This window comes from Photinus pyralis, unplaced genomic scaffold (assembly GCF_008802855.1).
Source record: "Photinus pyralis isolate 1611_PpyrPB1 unplaced genomic scaffold, Ppyr1.3 Ppyr1.4_LG1, whole genome shotgun sequence".
Classification (NCBI taxonomy): Eukaryota; Metazoa; Arthropoda; class Insecta; order Coleoptera; family Lampyridae; genus Photinus; species Photinus pyralis.
This window is the reverse complement of record NW_022170249.1, coordinates 32,286,850-32,303,451: the sequence shown is the minus strand read 5'-3', so window position 1 is coordinate 32,303,451 and position 16,602 is coordinate 32,286,850. Positions and strand designations below refer to the sequence as shown.

At 35.8% G+C, this 16,602-nt stretch overlaps 3 protein-coding genes across 7 annotated transcripts in view; 2 read left to right on the top strand and 1 right to left on the bottom strand.

Annotated features, from left to right (window-relative positions):
• Positions 1-2,296, top strand: part of LOC116159346 (zinc finger protein ush) — a 170,214-nt gene extending 167,918 nt beyond the window's left edge. For all 5 annotated transcript variants that reach the window (XM_031472305.1, XM_031472302.1, XM_031472306.1 and 2 more), the window contains exon 3: positions 1,174-2,296. In XM_031472305.1, coding sequence (XP_031328165.1) covers positions 1,174-1,773 — 600 coding nt within the window. In that variant the 3' untranslated portion in view covers positions 1,774-2,296. The remainder of the gene's footprint in view (positions 1-1,173) is intronic.
• Positions 2,297-5,417: 3,121 nt separating this feature from the next.
• On the top strand, positions 5,418-6,562 carry LOC116181295 (probable RNA polymerase II nuclear localization protein SLC7A6OS). Its single transcript, XM_031501613.1, has 3 exons — positions 5,418-5,706; positions 5,762-6,075; positions 6,126-6,562. Exons 1-3 carry the CDS (start codon positions 5,554-5,556, stop codon positions 6,403-6,405), a joined length of 747 nt encoding a protein of 248 aa, XP_031357473.1. The 5' UTR covers positions 5,418-5,553; the 3' UTR covers positions 6,406-6,562.
• A 1,867-nt stretch (positions 6,563-8,429) lies between these two features.
• Positions 8,430-13,521, bottom strand: LOC116182034 (transcription elongation factor S-II-like). Its single transcript, XM_031502513.1, has 3 exons — positions 13,172-13,521; positions 12,659-13,058; positions 8,430-9,006 (listed from the first exon to the last, which is right to left on the bottom strand). The coding sequence occupies exons 1-3, from the start codon at positions 13,238-13,240 to the stop codon at positions 8,582-8,584; spliced, it is 894 nt and encodes a 297-aa protein (XP_031358373.1). The 5' UTR covers positions 13,241-13,521; the 3' UTR covers positions 8,430-8,581.
• Positions 13,522-16,602: the final 3,081 nt, after the last annotated feature.

Sequence of the window (16,602 nt, the reverse complement as noted above, 5' to 3'; positions counted from 1 at the left end):
AAAAGTGTACTTTTGCGCTCTTGATGTGTCTGTCTGTCTGAGTCACAACAGCTGCGGAACTACACCACTTACAGACTTGGTATTGGTGTCATTCGATCAGAAATTAAAAATTATTTCAGGTCGTTAAGGCATGAAAGGCCCATGAGGACTATTAAAATCGCAAAAACAAATTTGAAAGTGCACTCTTCGCCTCTTGTTGACAAGCGGCTTAATGAATTTTTTTCTTTTTCTCGTTTCTCTCTGTCCCCCGTTTTTGATTTTCCCAACCTGATGGTTTTCTTTTTCTGTGAGAACATTTTCTCGTATTTTTTACTTTATTTGACCTTCCGTAATTTACACAACAATCCTGAAGATAATTATCACACTTTTAATAAGATAGTGAATACCACTACTGAGTTAATAAAACAAAAACAACCTCCTCACTATATTCTCAACTCACGCAATTGTTTTCTACTGCACTTAGATTGTTTATAAAATGCAAATGCACATTTTCGGCAATGCTTTCCGAGGCGCGTATTGCTCCTTTGCGCCGTAAGGCGATCGCCTAACCTCGCCCCCGCTTTGGGCCGGCCCTAAATTCCCAATCAGGTGAAGAGTAATATATCACATGACGTAATCGGCTTCTAACTCGAAACTCAAATTTCCAAAAGTGTGGCAATAAAATTCAAATTCATGTCGTACCTATATCTGGGACTACTTGTCGTATAAGATTGTTCTTTTGTTTTTTTAGGTTTTCGAAATTTTTCTGGGTTTCTTACGATTTTAAATTTTTTGATATCTGAAAGAAGAAGTATATTCAATTTTTTTCCTTCACTGCTTCGACCCGTTCAATTTACTTCATATTTTTTTTGGATTCTTCATACTTTTGTTGGAACCTCGGCGTGTTCGGCTGTTTCAACTTTTTCGGTTTCCTTACTTTAATACTTTTCCATGCTTCCGGTTTTTTTTAGCTACTTCGATCACGTCAACATCTTCCGCTTTCTCGTTTTGTTTCCTTGACTTCCCTACCATTTGCAGTTTCTTCATCTTCCTCTACTTACCGATTACCGCTTCTTCTATTTCTTTGCCTGTTTCAACTTAATTCGCGTATTCCGCGGAGACCTTCAATATTTAATATTAATATTAATGCTTATCTTATTGTGTATCGTAAATTCAATGGCAATTTTGTTGCAGGAAGAAAAGTATATCACCTACATTCTCGAAGATGACAGCGCTAACGTCATAGAAACCAGCGTCACGCCGTCTATCGCAATACCTCCAAGCGTTGCAGAGGACCGGGCGATATCGCCTAGTTCCGAAGGCTGCACGGAACCTCTTCACCATTGCGCGGAATGTAATTACAGCAGTGTATATAAAGCAAATGTGTTGCGCCATATTAAATTAATTCACAACACGCACGAAGAAGAGCACCTCTCAAACGGTTCAACCGACAAAAATTCAAAATCAATGCCGACACTCGAAGAAGACGACGAAGTGGTCGTGAAGAAGGAGGCGATTGAGCCCGAAGTTATAATCGCTCCTATAGACGACGCAATCAAAGAAGAAGTCTTGGATGTGGATATAAAACCAAAACACGACGTTGAACAAGAAGGATCAAAACAAACGGGGAAGTACTGCAAGTCTTGCGATATTTCTTTCAATTACTACTCAACGTACGTGGCGCATAAGAAGTTTTACTGTTCAAGTCACGCGGGAGAGATTAACGTTCCGAACTCCAACAATAACAATAATAACAATTCGTCGACGAGATCGAACGAAACTTCAGTTCTTTGAGTGCACGTTTAATGGAAGCCAAAAGGTCTGATAAACAAACACTGACCAATATGTTGTACTACGGCCAGTTCACGTATACGCAAAATATGACATAATTCCACAACCAACATGTTTCAACCGGATGAGACAAACACTATGTGAATATTCGTTTCAAACTGCAATAGTTACATTATTATGGTTTTCGTTTGTAAAGTTTTTTACATCATTACCGATGTCATGTATAGATAGGTATAGGTATATATACAATATGGTTAATTTTGTAATACTTTAGTTCTATTAGATGTATAATTCGTATATGCCAAAGCATTTTACTATTACAATAAGTTGCAATTTATATTGGTTTAAAACTCGAATGTAGCATTTAAAGCTTGTATTCATATCATTTTACGATAAGAACTTCTTTTTCTCACTTGGATTGTCAACAATTAATGTTCAAGTGAATAAATGTTATAGCTGTTTGGTGTTTTAAACACCTCATAAAACATATAAAGTGATTAAACTTGGAGACAATAAATTATTTATTTCTAAATTAGTTGTTTTTAATTACAGTGATGACAAATATTGTCATTATGTCAGGTGCAAATAAAGTCGCCCTAGATGGATACAACTCAAAATATGTATGTTGCGAATTGATTTTGTGGTTATCCAACGTAAGAAAGACACGGAATAAGTAGATTGAGACTCTCACACTTCCGCTAGTGGGATCTTATTAAGTGTTCTTACCAAAATCACGATTGCCCACATTTATTTCAAAATGTAAAGCGAACTGAAATATACAAAAAAAGTACATTTAATGTCTGTAATACCTTTGAATGAACTCTTATAACTTATAAGACTCCAGTAGTGGAAGTGTGAGATTGAGACGATTTCTTACCCTCTCTCTTACATGGCATCGACAATAAGCTGCATTCACTTTGTGCTTATACAAATTCAATGCTTAATACTTCACTTGCCATTTTTCAAAATTCGTGAATAACATTTTCTGCATCCATTCTCCGAAAATGGACAAAGATTGGAGGACGGTAACATTTGCCTAACAATATTGGTATCTATAGTAGTTCAGTGAAATGGGTGGTTTTTGCGTAAGAAAATAGCAGAAGTTTTGGTTTCAACGGTTATATGTTTTTTAGAGTGCTGAATTTTAATTTTGATACCTCGCGTAGGTGGTCGGCCTCACGACGGAAATAACGATACCTCTACATCTCGCTGCCGTCACTCATCGTTTACAACTTCAACTGCTGATAGAATGCATCGTGCGATAACCACGCCGTCCACGTAAATCACAAGAATTACTATATCTTCTATGTCAAATACAAGCCCAAGTCGTAACTCTGCGATCATTCCATGCTTTTGACGCTTACTTATGGCTGTACAGAGACTTATCTACACAATTCACCAGATCGTTACGTCCATTTTATGTAGTACCGTACATCGTTATAAGATACCTATAAATATAAGTGTAAATAGTGGGAAGGGAGCATTCTTTATTTCGTTAAGCGACTGTACGCAGTGCCTAACCTACGCTAGACTCTATAGGTACTAGAGCCACTGTAAACACATAGCTTGCTTAGGTTTCCCTGTCTTCCCTAGAGGCACATTGTAATCCAGGGCACTTTTAGATCGTTTGATCTAAGAGAGCACTCGAAGAGCTACGATTGACCGGGTAGAGGCCGCCGTTTCGATAGCCACCTTCCAAAACCCCTTGTCTTCTAACATAGATCTCACCTTCTCAACCAATGTGCGATTCATCCGCTCACTGACTCCGTTTTTCTTTAAAGTGCTGGGAATTTTTCAGTCTCCATGAATGGCCTTTCCTTTGCATACATACTCTCGAACACTTAATTGCTCTTATATTCTCTGAGTTGTCACAGCAAGACGGCACGCCCACTGCGCAAACTTCGCTGCCACGTGGACGTCGAAACTGGCGAAAACACTCGAAAACTTTGGTTCGAATTAGCAAATGACAAATGGTGTCGGTCGTCGCGAATTACAGATGAGTAAGTGAATATCTAATGATTTGAAGATTAAGTAGGTAGGTATGAATTCTAATTGTTATTATTTTTATTGAACCAATCAAAACCAAAGCCTTGTCACATAATTGAATAATGTTTCCAATGGGCCCGGCTTTCACTTTGATATAATGTTTCACGTGTTCGAGAATTTTTTTGTTAGTTTTCGGGAGCTGATTAATTTATAAATCAGTGTTCTGACTAAAATCTGAACAGCTTTATAAGTCGGGCGGGTCGGGACACTTAATTGTGATAGCCGGATAGGTAGGTAATAATTGTATTAGTATATTTCACTCTTTATTTATAGCAATATATAGCGTACGTAAGGTAGGTAGTTACTATACGTGGTGTACTTTCCATTCGAAGTTTATCACATTGGTGCAAATTATTATTTGATATCGGCCATTATCATGAAAACGTTCGTGCATTTTTGTTCAGATAGGAAATGCATTTGCATATAAGGGTATAATAAATAAGTAAACTTACTTTGGTGTACGCGAATATATGCATAGTTCGTTCAGATTAAAGATGCGATAACTGTAACTACTTTTCAGTGCCACGAAATAAACGGTGCACATCAATAATTCTATTGGGCGAATACACGCTGTGCCCTTGTGAGTAAAATACCTAAATTTAATCATTTATGTATCACCAGTCCAATAGGTAGTAATATTAGAAGACATGAAACATATGCTGGTAGATATAAGATAATTGCACATTTGTTTCTTGGTACAGAAAGCAGTGGCGAGGAAATTATACAGGGCTCCTCACCAAAGTTTTCGTCTAGGTTCATTTTCTTGCAAATAAGTAAACAAACATATCCGGGACATGTAAAGGGACATTATTTTTTGCATCTTATATCCCCAACCCCCCCCCCCCCGCATATCTAGAATTTTCTGGAGAATTCGAAAATACAATAATATACGGGAAATGCTACTATTTAAAGAACAAATATTTCTTCTGCCACTCTTTTTTGGGACACCCTGTATACCTACATTTTGTGTCAAACTATACGCCATCTAAAAACAATTTGGATGGGTCCGAGCGTATTTCCGAACACGTCTCCATTTCATTTTTATTGAATTTATCCGTTACTAAATCACAAAACTGCATTGTCGCTCATGCGTATATTAGTCATCGGAGCCATCACAAGGAATGATGATATTGTAACGAATTTTCTAGAACGCCATAAGTTATTCCTTTTGAGTTATTAGAAATCATTTACTTACTATACTTAGGAAATCACAATCGTATAATGCTTGTAGGGAAACTAATGCAATACAGAGTGCGTAAATTTTAACTCTGAATATGCAAATCTCATACGTTCAATTAAATATGAAATACCCCTTAAGATATGCAACCAATCTTACCTACTTTCGACGGTAAACATGCAATTTCAATAATACCGAATACCGATAATACTATTTATGTACAATACTAATGCGAATGTACGGTAAGAGGCCACCTGAGCGTCCACATTTCCTGCCATGCATATAATCGCAGATTTAAATGTGATATAATCAAAGAACACGTCACGTCCTTAATGTATGCGTCGTGTATGAAGCAGATACGAGTAGCTGTAATGTAAAGTATGAAAAATGGGTTTGAGTCGTTGTAGATACAACGTTTCGTTACATATACTATACATAACCACACAATTTTTACATTATATTTTGTTGTTGTGTTTGTATTTTTGGCGCACAGAAGCATCTAATCTTTTACTACTGTGCTATCAAAAAAGGGGATAGGTGTGTAACCTGAACAATTAATAATGACTGCCATCATCCGCATAAAACGAAATTGCACAGATGATCCTTTAGATGCTGTTGTAATAAATTGCAAAAAGAGAAAATTGGATGAAAATGCAGCACAAGATGAAGATATCGCGACTGTACTTAATTTCGCTGGAACTGTAAATAGTACAGTAAGTGGTTAAATTTGTATTGTAAACGAATTACATTCATTGCAAGTTGTTTTAGGACGATGTCATTAAGCACATTAAAAAGCTCAATAAATCGGAAGTTGAGGAGCAATACAAAAAACATAATATGGTTGATATTATTGACAAATTAAGAATGGAAAAGGAAGTAACTTCAAAGAACAGTCGCTACAAGGTCGTCAACAGTCATCGATTTCCCAATACGAACGATACCGAGAGTAATGTAAATTGCACAATAGTTGATGTAGAATCTGAAGAATTAAAAAACGCCGAACATTCAAATAACTTCGTTTATGATTTGTACTATACAAATTCAGACGATTTCGGCGAACCTGACCTAAATGAATTGATTAGGTAAACTATTCTAATACTATGAAATGAGTTTTTTTCAATGAAACTTACAGTGTGTACCCCTTGAGCGAAGGTTTGGTATATGGATCTTATCGTGACAATGGCTATAATTACCCTGATTCTGATTACTCCGAAGATTCAAATGCAGAAAACCACTGGCGTAATGATTACCCTGATGAATCTGATTGTGAAAGTCATGACGAAAGCATTACAGAAAATGATATGATGAGAAATATGGTGAAAGTGGATCTCGGTGATGATGAAGACCTATCTAGCGATAATTACAGTGCAGAGGAAGAGGATTATTATTGTGATGAATCTTGTACTCCATAAATTAGTGATCATATGTTATAGTTGTAAGAAAAATGTTAGCAAATATTTTATTGTTTAAATAATCGGAAAGTTGTTTTATTTGTAACTAAATTCTGCTTTGGTTATATTTGCAAGCATAATGAGAGATATATTTGTTTTATAATTTAAAATATAATCAATTCTATATTTAAAAGTAATGGCTTTTAATTTCTTGTCAACACTGAAACAACAAATTGAGTAAAAGTTAAAAAGGCTAGCGTTTCCAGAAAATCATACCTAGCCCGCCAAACCATTTTCAAAACAGCACCATCTAGGTTCATCGTCAGTTAAGTTAGATTATGCTACACAAAATTTATGTACAGAGCGTTCTATGAAACAGGATCGTTTGAATTTCTAACAAGAATGTTTTCTACAGTATTGAAAAGAACAGCCAGCGTGTTTCATTCCTCCAACATCCCTGTCTACTAGGACCACATTGGTCATTGGTGCATCTTGTTGGATTATCTATATTCCACATTCATTGCCTTCACTTTTATGGCGCCGTTCAAGTGGAGCGGTATTGATCGTCAAGAAATTCAATTTCGGTTTAATTGCAAGGTCTGAGTATTACGATACGGCGATTAATCAGATGTTGTGAATTTTCTCGAAGTTGGTAATTTGGATGAAGACTAATCGCTTATCTCTTGTTGTGGAGGATTTAATTGAATTAGGTGCACTATTTTTCAAAAATTTCAAATGCGCATTTTTTAGTTACAAAAAGGGGCAACTTTGTCCCCATTTAACCTGGTGAGCCACCCGGTATATACGTTCTAGGACTTTTTCCATTCGTTTTCATATACAGTTTGAACTGTGGTTATAGAAACAATCTAAACAGTTGCCGTATTGTATTGACCTTTTCCGTAATCTTCTTATTAACGGCAGTACCTACGTTAAATTTACTATAGTGTTTTTGAAGGAATTTCTTTATAGGGTTTCAGCTTCAGTTCATAATTTCGCATCCACATTTAATTACAAGTTCGAGTTTTAATTGTCATTGATATCTGTTCGTTGCACTTTGATCTGTCCTGTCCGGAATATATTCACTTGGGGAATGCAGACGCGCATCAAACGCCAGAGACGAAGATACCTAACAAAATTGGGTCAATTTTTCTGGAATCTATCTAGTTATTGTTGTAATTGTTCTTCAAGGTATTATATCAATGTTAATTCTATTTAAATTTTGTCATTTATTAGTGATCAGCTTCAACAACCTATTGACACAATGATCAATTAGATTTTAAACGTTTTCCATGGTGCGTCAGAATGGCTTAGCTCGAGTTTTTTTTTTCATTGTTTTAGCATAAAACTTATGTTTAAATAGCAATTTTTTGACTTGTGAAAGGTTGAGGAAAATAGCACTTACGTGGAGGAAAATGTATAAACTTGCTGTATGCATAATTTTATGTTTCCGATCCAACTAATGGTAGGTACCTACTGCCAATGACTAGGACAGTGTTTCTTTTTTAAATTTTTTCTGTAATTATAAGATAATCTTATTAGAGAAAAAATTTAAAAAAGAAACTGTCCTAGTCCTTGGCGATACCTATCATTGGTCTGTAAAAAAATCAGCTTCATTCATCCAACCGTAACCTAGTTATATCGGTAGAAAGTTCGTCAAAAACCAACTAAGAATTGTTTTCTACAAAGTTATCAAATGCTTGCGATTTTTTTAAGAGCTATCATCGTTTTCATTTGGTGTATAACTTATTTTCTCAAAAAACAACCATTTAAAATTGGTACCGCAGCGCCTTATAAGTCATATGACCTGAGGCGCTAGACGATCGATTTTAGCATAGTCGGATAGGCCAAAGTGGAACTCCGTCGGTTAAAATTTTGGTCACTCTCGTTCAATGGATTTCGAGCTAGCTCCCCTACCACAAGATGTGTTTGTTATTTAGGTAGAATAAAATCAACCTGTCAATTAAACTGAATTTATTTAGCAAACACTCATTACAAATGAAATAGCAAATATTTGTACAAAAAATTTATGAAATAAAACACAAACTAATAACAAATGTTTAATTGTATACAGTGCCAGCTAATTTCTTTTTACAGTGACTCATTAAATAAAATAAATGTTAAACGGTAAAATTCTAAAATTGTACCAATCGCAAAACCTGATGTTTCACCTTTCGACAGTTCCTTACTATACCTACATTTAACAAAACTTCCATCTGTTACCGCATTCATTACACAGTACAAATGTAGTCATAGGTTCATCCGCAGATCTCGTTTGGATTTGATTGTACGTACAATTACGCTTTTTGCATTTTCCGCATTTAAGTAAATCTGTTTTAGTCCCTTGCACGGTCGCCAATTGCGCGTCGTTAATCGCCTCTTTGGCGAACTTTTCGCGTAACTGTTTGACTTCGTCGTTCGCCATTTCCTCGGCAGTCATGACGGCTAGGCGCGACGCCGTTATCGCGCCTATGCGGAAATTGGTGCGCAACGTCGGATTTTTCGCGTCTTTCAGATTAGCGATGCGAGAACGAACTCTGTTCTTGTAACGCATGTCTGTGTTTTTGAACTCTTGAAATATGGCCTCCTCCAGCTCTTCGGCAAGATCCTCGGGACTAGCGCAACCTGCCGTGTGAAATTTAGAGATTACTACAAAATAATAATGGATTAAAATGATGCATTACAAGAGATCGATACAGTAAACTATGAGATATACTTATTTTTCTTTATTTATTGTGAAACTACGTTTGATTGTACTGGAATGACTTGACAACAATTGGATAATTTTTATATTGTACAAAGGGTATCCTCAAGAACCAATATCGGGCACACTTTATATGTAAATTTCACTTTGATCAACTTCTGCTATTACAAGCAACTATACTGTAAAGAAAAATTGACATCCATATACAATGGAACTCTACAGATGTTCAACAAATATTGCTCTGTTACTTTGTCAAAATGTGATGAAGATTCATAGATACTCTGATTCTATCCGCTAAATCGTACACACTATCACCCACTATTGGATTAAATAAGTAGGTTCAACATCTAAAATTTTTTTAAGTTGGTAAATAGAAAAAATTGCTACAGATCAGATTCATTGATGTAGCAGTACCAACAAAAACACCAACACTCAAAATGAAAAAAAAAGTTCCAACAAAATCTTAGCAAATACGTTGATGTTGATATTCACTTCCAATTATTGCTCTCAAAATGAATTCTAACAACACTGAAACACACACGTAGTTCAGTCTAAAGATGTATGCGATGGGTGATAGATAATCCCTTTTTTGGACCCAAAATGGAAACCCAAAGCGGCCTTGAACTGATACATATCTGAGGGTGACAAAAACCTACCCCCCCTCTCCCCCAGTTGTCAGGGAATTTCATTTAGTTTTTGACCCTACGTACCAAAAGAAAATGAAGGTTCTGTCTAAAGAAGTGAACTGGTTTGTGATACATAACTACACTTTCAGACCCAAAAGGAGACTATCACCCAAGCACCTCAAAAAAATATTTCACGCCTGTGAAATCGCACCTTCGTAGTTTTACTGGATTTTGGATCTCCCAAATGGCGGGGAAAAAGTGGTATTCAAAACTATAATGGCTTTTTTCTAGATAAATACAACTATTCTTTTTCAACATAAAATGAAAGATTTAATACACATATTCAAAAGGTTGTGTCAGGATGGTAGAACATATAGTTCCATGCATCTGTTTAGATATTTATCTAATTCAAAAAATGTGTGAACAATAATTGTTTTGTTTATTTAACGCCATCTTTTTTTATCTCCAACATTTTTATTCATACAATTTTGGTTGCAATTGCTTATTGCTACAAACGACCTCGCTGCATTCGTTGTGGGAAATTAGGCTATAGAAACCAAGACTGCCACTACCCCCTGACCAACCTCCTAAATGTGCTCTAAGCTCAAAAGAACATCCTGCCAACTATAAAGGATAAAGAGTTACAAGCACAAAAGTACCCATTGCTCTGCCAAAAGATCCCAACCAACCTCATGAAATAAATATAAAACTAAAAAAAAAGGTAGATATAGTACACTCATTTCATTTTTACTACACAAAGCATTTTTCTGAATATTGTTTTTATATCTCTTATAATTTACTATACTGGTAAAAAAAATAACACTTTTCGTTAACAAAACACAAAATCTGCACTAAAAAGTCAATAAAATTTTGTTTCAAAAAGTATTGCGATCTTTTCAATATTCATATTTCTCAATCTATTCTTGAGATCCACAACTACAAAGAATTCCGAGATCCTAATGTCGCGAATGACACATAACCTCAGTTTTCAGAAGCAGAACACACAAGTTGGTATTTAAATCTTTTAAAAACTTCGTAAGTTAAAGTTTAAACCATCATCAGCTTATATTTTCAGATTCCGCAGATTGGGTAATGGAAACTTTTGAGGGACCAAAATACAAAATTGAGTGTTTTGTTGGGAGCCACAATATTGCCATTTGAACAGTTACAGAATTAAAAATTTTCATAAATCCTGCGCATGTTCACTTGATGTAGATCCTGTGAAATTAAGAAATTAAAAGCTGCTCTTTTTGATTTTGAAAACTAGATTTATTTTGTGTGATAAATCTTTTTTTCAGATTCAGGGATAACAGGCACGATGCTTTGAAGTAAAATATAGGGTAAAATTGTCATACTATTCCAAAAATGTTGTTTAGAATCTTCACCTGCTTCCAAAAATGTATGGAACTGGAAAGGCACATCAAAGAATTAATATTTACTTCATACATTCACACCATGAATATAAAATTCACAACCTTTGCCATTTGAACCAAAATAATGCGATATTGAAGACATTTATTTAATTAATATTGGTTGTTTAAAATCTCCCACAGTTTCGTTTTATAATTCACATCACTTCAAATCTGTGGAACAAAATTAAACTCGTTTCTCCCTAAATATTTTGAAGAACCAATTTTTCGTACTATGCCTCCTCTTTTTGTGGATTCATGATGGCAAAACATACTTTTCATAGCTCCCAGGAATTTCATTTTGAATATTTACTCACTCCACAAATATTTAATTATTAATTTAATGCAACAATCCAATGAGAAGTAAATATCCCCCTTCACCCCATCTAAATTGGAAATGGTATCAGGATAGGGAGAGATGATACAAAAATTCTATTTTTTGACATAAAATTGACAGTTCTAACTAAGATGGCGACAGTGCCACATTTTACTTCTGCACCATTTGTTTTTTTTCCGTTATTGCAAACACAGTTTTTTGGATTTTTTAAACGAAGATTTTTGAAAAAATTCATAATTGGGTGTAATTTAAGCGCCATCACTAACACCTACAAAATATATTGACTTGTATTTTCAATTCCTTTCTTTTATTAGGCATGTTAGTATTTATCATTTTAACAATAAAGAACCTCATAAATAACTATGTAATAAATCTTGGTAAAACCCATTATACTTACCTAGTGTGGCCAAATTAGAATTTTTGTACAAATACTGACTGAAATTTTTTGTATTGTATTCGATAGTGTGTAATTTAGTTAATACTAAGACACATGCTTTAATGCCATTAAAACAATGATTCAAATTCTGTAGATTTAAATTAGTGTAACCCTGCAAATATCAAAATCAAAAATAATAGTTGAAAAATAATACTTGAACCCAAGGGAATTGCATGCACGAGGTGACAGTACATTGTAAATGCAGCCTATTAGCTTGTTGAATGTAATAAGATAATCTTCAAAATATGAGATCTTAGGACATACATTTTCAAAATTTCACACGTCATAATAACATTCAACTTTTTTTAAAGTTTCAAAAATAAATTTTTTGCTTTTTCAAAAAAAGGTCTTTGGTTCTAGTGTTTTTGGATGATCTACATAAAATGCTTTTAGGGCCAGTTCTACCATGTTAGTTCGTCATTTCAGTTGCGTGACACAATTAATAAACTTGGACAATGTATAAATTTTAACCAACGAATGTTTATACTCGGCGGTTAAACCACTCATTAGTCATTAGTCACTGTGGCACAGTAGGCCCAAGCCAAGTTTCTCTTTCTCATCATATGAAAATTCAATTTCCCTTTGTCTTTGAAGTACAAACGGCAATGTTCACTTATGGAAAAGTACCAGAGTCATTCCTCACTTAATTAAGCGTTATGCAATATGATTGGCATAAAATTTGCAAATCAACAAAACAGAGCAATTGTTTTAGTGGAATGGAAAACCCGCTCATTTTATCACAAAGACTGTGGGAAGGGAACAAACCTTCAAACTCCTCAGGCGCATCCATCGATAAAGCGGCAACGAGCATTTCTCTGCATTTAAGTCGAATAGCGTCCGTAGTTCCGGAATTGGGAGGCGGAAATTGGCTGGGTAATTTCCTGTCTTTCTCACGTTCCTTGTCATCTCTCGACTTTTCTTCTTTGTCTCTCTTGAGCGACTTTGAACTAGTGCTCGTCTCCTTGGAATTGTTGGAGTTATTCGAGCCCGACAGGAACTTCTTCCAATTTTTAATTAAAGTCTTTGCCAAACTAATTACCTCGTCGTCCGTACTCGACTTTCGTAATGCGTTTACAGTCATTCCGATACGTGTTTTGGTTAATACGTCCAAGTTAATATCTAATGTTTGTAATTCTTTTAGCAAATCGAGCGCTTGTTCTTGACCCTAAAAATGATCGACTAAAAATTTTGTATTGAAAGTTTTCCGAAATGATAATTGGAGGAAGTAGGTGACGCATTTGTTGATTTGAGGGGTAAAAAGATGAAATGTGGACTTACACTTCCATCGCTACCGGTCATTTTGTTAAGCTTTTTTTGAATTCGCATCACTTCTTCCTCCGCGCTCATTTTTGAGTGATAAGTTGCACCGGTTACTTATTAATAAGACTGATGGTTCGGCTAGAAACAGAATTATGCAGCAAATATCGAACACTGAATTTTTTCAGTGAGTGAATGGCATGAAGATCACTACTTTGTAGTAATTTAACATTTCCGCACACAATCGCAAGTAAAGATCAGCATTAAATGAATTTGCACTCCAATACGTCCACCATTTGCAATTTCTGCTATACGTTTGCTTAAAATTTACCTTTCGGCTTTCATGCGTGCGTATATGCATTGTTGTCAAATTTATGTGAACCCCTACAACATACAGGGTGGTTTTTTTTAAAGATGGGCCATACGACAATGTAAAGGCGTCGAGTTGTTCAAAATAGGCCATTCGCAATAGCACACATCAAGAGAGGGCGCTGTGCTTTTTAAGTATGGCCGCTTGTTTGAGGACAGCTGATTCATTTGTGTATGGATCACATAAGAGATCGTTGTATTTTACAAACCTTTCGTTTTCGAAATATGCACATTATCAGTATTAGTGATTTATTAACGTATGTGGGTGTTGGCATTCGACCTTTGAAGAAAGGCGAGGCAGTGTTAGAAGCTAAACACATAATATTATGTGGGAAACAAAAACAAAATGATGCGATTGTAGCACTGTGCTTGCAGACCTCGAAATTAACAGACCATCCACATAAAATAACATTAACGCTGATCTAAATACGTATTTACTTGAACAGAAACGTTCTTATACAACACATTCAAAGTACTTTCAGTCTCACAACACATTTCATTAAAGAAGCACATCATCAAATTACTGCGCTTACCTGGTAAAATATAATCCTCTTTTGTAAAGTGAGCACTACAAACTTTCATTGTATTTGTTATGGGTTTGTCTATTCGTAAAAGAATTTTCCATTTTTTCCTACTCAGAGCATTTTTGGGGAATCCGTGCATTGAGACACTACATAATCATTTCTACACTGAGGAACTGCGCAATAATGATTACTTTTTGTTATTTTTGTGTATTCACGTTTATTACATACGTGAACGTCCATTTTTATCCTCAAACAGATAGTTCTAAAGTTGACCGCTAAGCGGAGACTCTTAGGCCGGATGTCCACCGAATCGGGGCGACGAAGATCGGTCCAACTGTAGTCGTATCCAGATTGATCGGGCCGACTAAAATTGGCAATTCATGTCCATAGGAAGATCGCCTTTCGAACGATTTTTATCGGGTTGACAGTTGACATTAAATAAAATGTCAAGTGAAGCAGTTGTCATGCTTTTGCACCACAGGCGAAAGATAATTCGCCGCCACAGTTATTGGCTTCTTCGGTACATAACTAATAAAAGAAACAGAGGTGGTTTCATTTGTGCCCATGAACTTGCGAATCATGAACACAAATTTAAATGTACGTATCGTATGTCCAAGAGTAGTTTTTTCCTTTGGCTGACATTGCTCGGCCATTAATTGCCAAAAGGGACACCAATTACAGAAGATGTACTGTGACGGTAGAAAAAAGATTACCAGCACTTTTGATTATTATGACATACGACTGCCGACAAATGATCGTTCAAGAACGTCGGGTCGGGCGAAAATAGTCGGTTGCGATTTCGATCGGTCCCGACAAAAAACGAGCCGGTGGACAGACTTCAATAGGAGCGCACGCGCGCGATCTTTATCGGGGAATTCAAATCGCACCGATCTTGGTCGTTCCGATGCGGTGGACATCCGGCCTTTGTGTGCGCTTGCGAATAGGGAAATTTAAAGTCACTAGATATAGAAAGTACCGCAATCATCCGCCATTTTTGGGCAAATTTGCTGCCAACTTAAAAAAAAATTGACAAGTAAAATCTGAATAGCTGTAATTTTTTATAACCTAACTTCATAGTACTGTCATGTTTTATAAAAATATTTACAGATATCTCTAAACAGGTGGAACAATCCCTAACATTAAAGTTACTAGAATCTGGTAACTTCCGCCATTTTTGGGCAAAAATCATGCGTTCTCTCTCTCACGAGCCCAATGGATTGCGGTACTTTCTATATTTAGTGACTTTAGGGAAATTTACATTACGCCAATTGTTCTCAAATTTGGGCCTTGCGCTTAGTTATTTCACTGACAGTTCTCAATCTGATCCTTCAAACTGCATCAAAGAAGCAGGAACATGTATTCCGCCGCTCGAAAAGGTGTTCATGTAGTACAATTTGTACAAGAGTGGGCACAGTATCTGAGTGGTAATGTACGAAGCCGTACACGGGCCATACACACACTTGGTGTTCTTATTCCAAAAATAAGTGGAAATTTCGACAAAAAAAGTGGAAACTTCGACAAAAAAGTGGAAATTTTCACAAAAAAGTGAAAATTTCTACAAAAAAGTGGAAATTCCCACAAAAAAGTAGAAATTTCAACAAAAAAGTGGAAATTTCGACAAAAAAGTGAAAATTTCGAAAAAAAGTGAAAGCGGCGACAACAAAGCAGAAATTTGACCTTCCCCCGCCGCCCCATCGAGTGACCCATCATTTTAAAGGCCATCAAATATTTTTGTCGAAATTTCCACTTTTTTATGGGAATTTCCACTTTTTTGTAGAAATTTCCACTTTTTTGTAGAAATGTTCACTTTTTTGGCGAAATTTTCACTTTTTTGTAGAAGAAGAACACCAAGTGTATATGTGGCCCGTGTACGGCTTCGTAGTAATGCGAGCTATTCAGTGCCGAGTATCGGGCATTGTTTGGTTGCCGATGGAAAACAATTCGAGCACTGATTGTAATCCTATACGTTTATATCTGATTTGAATACATTTGTTGATTTAGAAACAATTTCTGCAGTACTGTGGCAGATAATTCGCGAGGAAGCTATGACAAACAATTGATGCAATGTAAATTTCCCTATGACCCATTTTAAATAACTCAACGCCTTTACATTGTCGTATGGCCCACCTTAAAAAAAACACCGTGTATATAAAATCCGCGGGAAATTGAGAATTATTCGGAATGATTGACGCAATAAAGTTACAAAAATGCGCGTTTACAACCACCTTTACGGCGACGATGAAAATGGCCATTTACCACCCGAAGTAAGTATACCCGGAAGTTAACAAATAAAGGAGCAATAGCAAAGCGGCCTAGTCAGAGAGAGAAGGAGAACATCTTCGCCGTTGGGGGGTCGAAATGTTGTCAGGAACACTGAATATATATTTTCAAACATTTTTTTTTAATGCGGTTCCTAAATTATAGCTGTCAGTGGTTAGTCAAAGGGAGCCTATTTAATGGCAAATGACAACTACCCGCTTTGGTATCAATAAACTAGTGTTCATTACATAGGTAATAGAAGAATAGAAGGTAATACTAGTATAAAAACTTAAATTAAAG

Bases quoted from the DNA above. Each gene is read 5' to 3' on its own strand.
- LOC116182034 (XM_031502513.1), bottom strand. From the start codon at position 13,240: ATGAGCGCGGAGGAAGAAGTGATGCGAATTCAAAAAAAGCTTAACAAA. The intron at 13,059-13,171 runs GTAAGTCCACAT...GATCATTTTTAG, and splicing joins TGACCGGTAGCGATGGAAGT to GGTCAAGAACAAGCGCTCGA. The intron at 9,007-12,658 runs GTTTGTTCCCTT...TTCACACGGCAG, and splicing joins TGCGCCTGAGGAGTTTGAAG to GTTGCGCTAGTCCCGAGGAT.
- LOC116181295 (XM_031501613.1), top strand. From the start codon at position 5,554: ATGACTGCCATCATCCGCATAAAACGAAATTGCACAGATGATCCTTTA. The intron at 5,707-5,761 runs GTAAGTGGTTAA...AAGTTGTTTTAG, and splicing joins CTGGAACTGTAAATAGTACA to GACGATGTCATTAAGCACAT. The intron at 6,076-6,125 runs GTAAACTATTCT...TGAAACTTACAG, and splicing joins GACCTAAATGAATTGATTAG to TGTGTACCCCTTGAGCGAAG.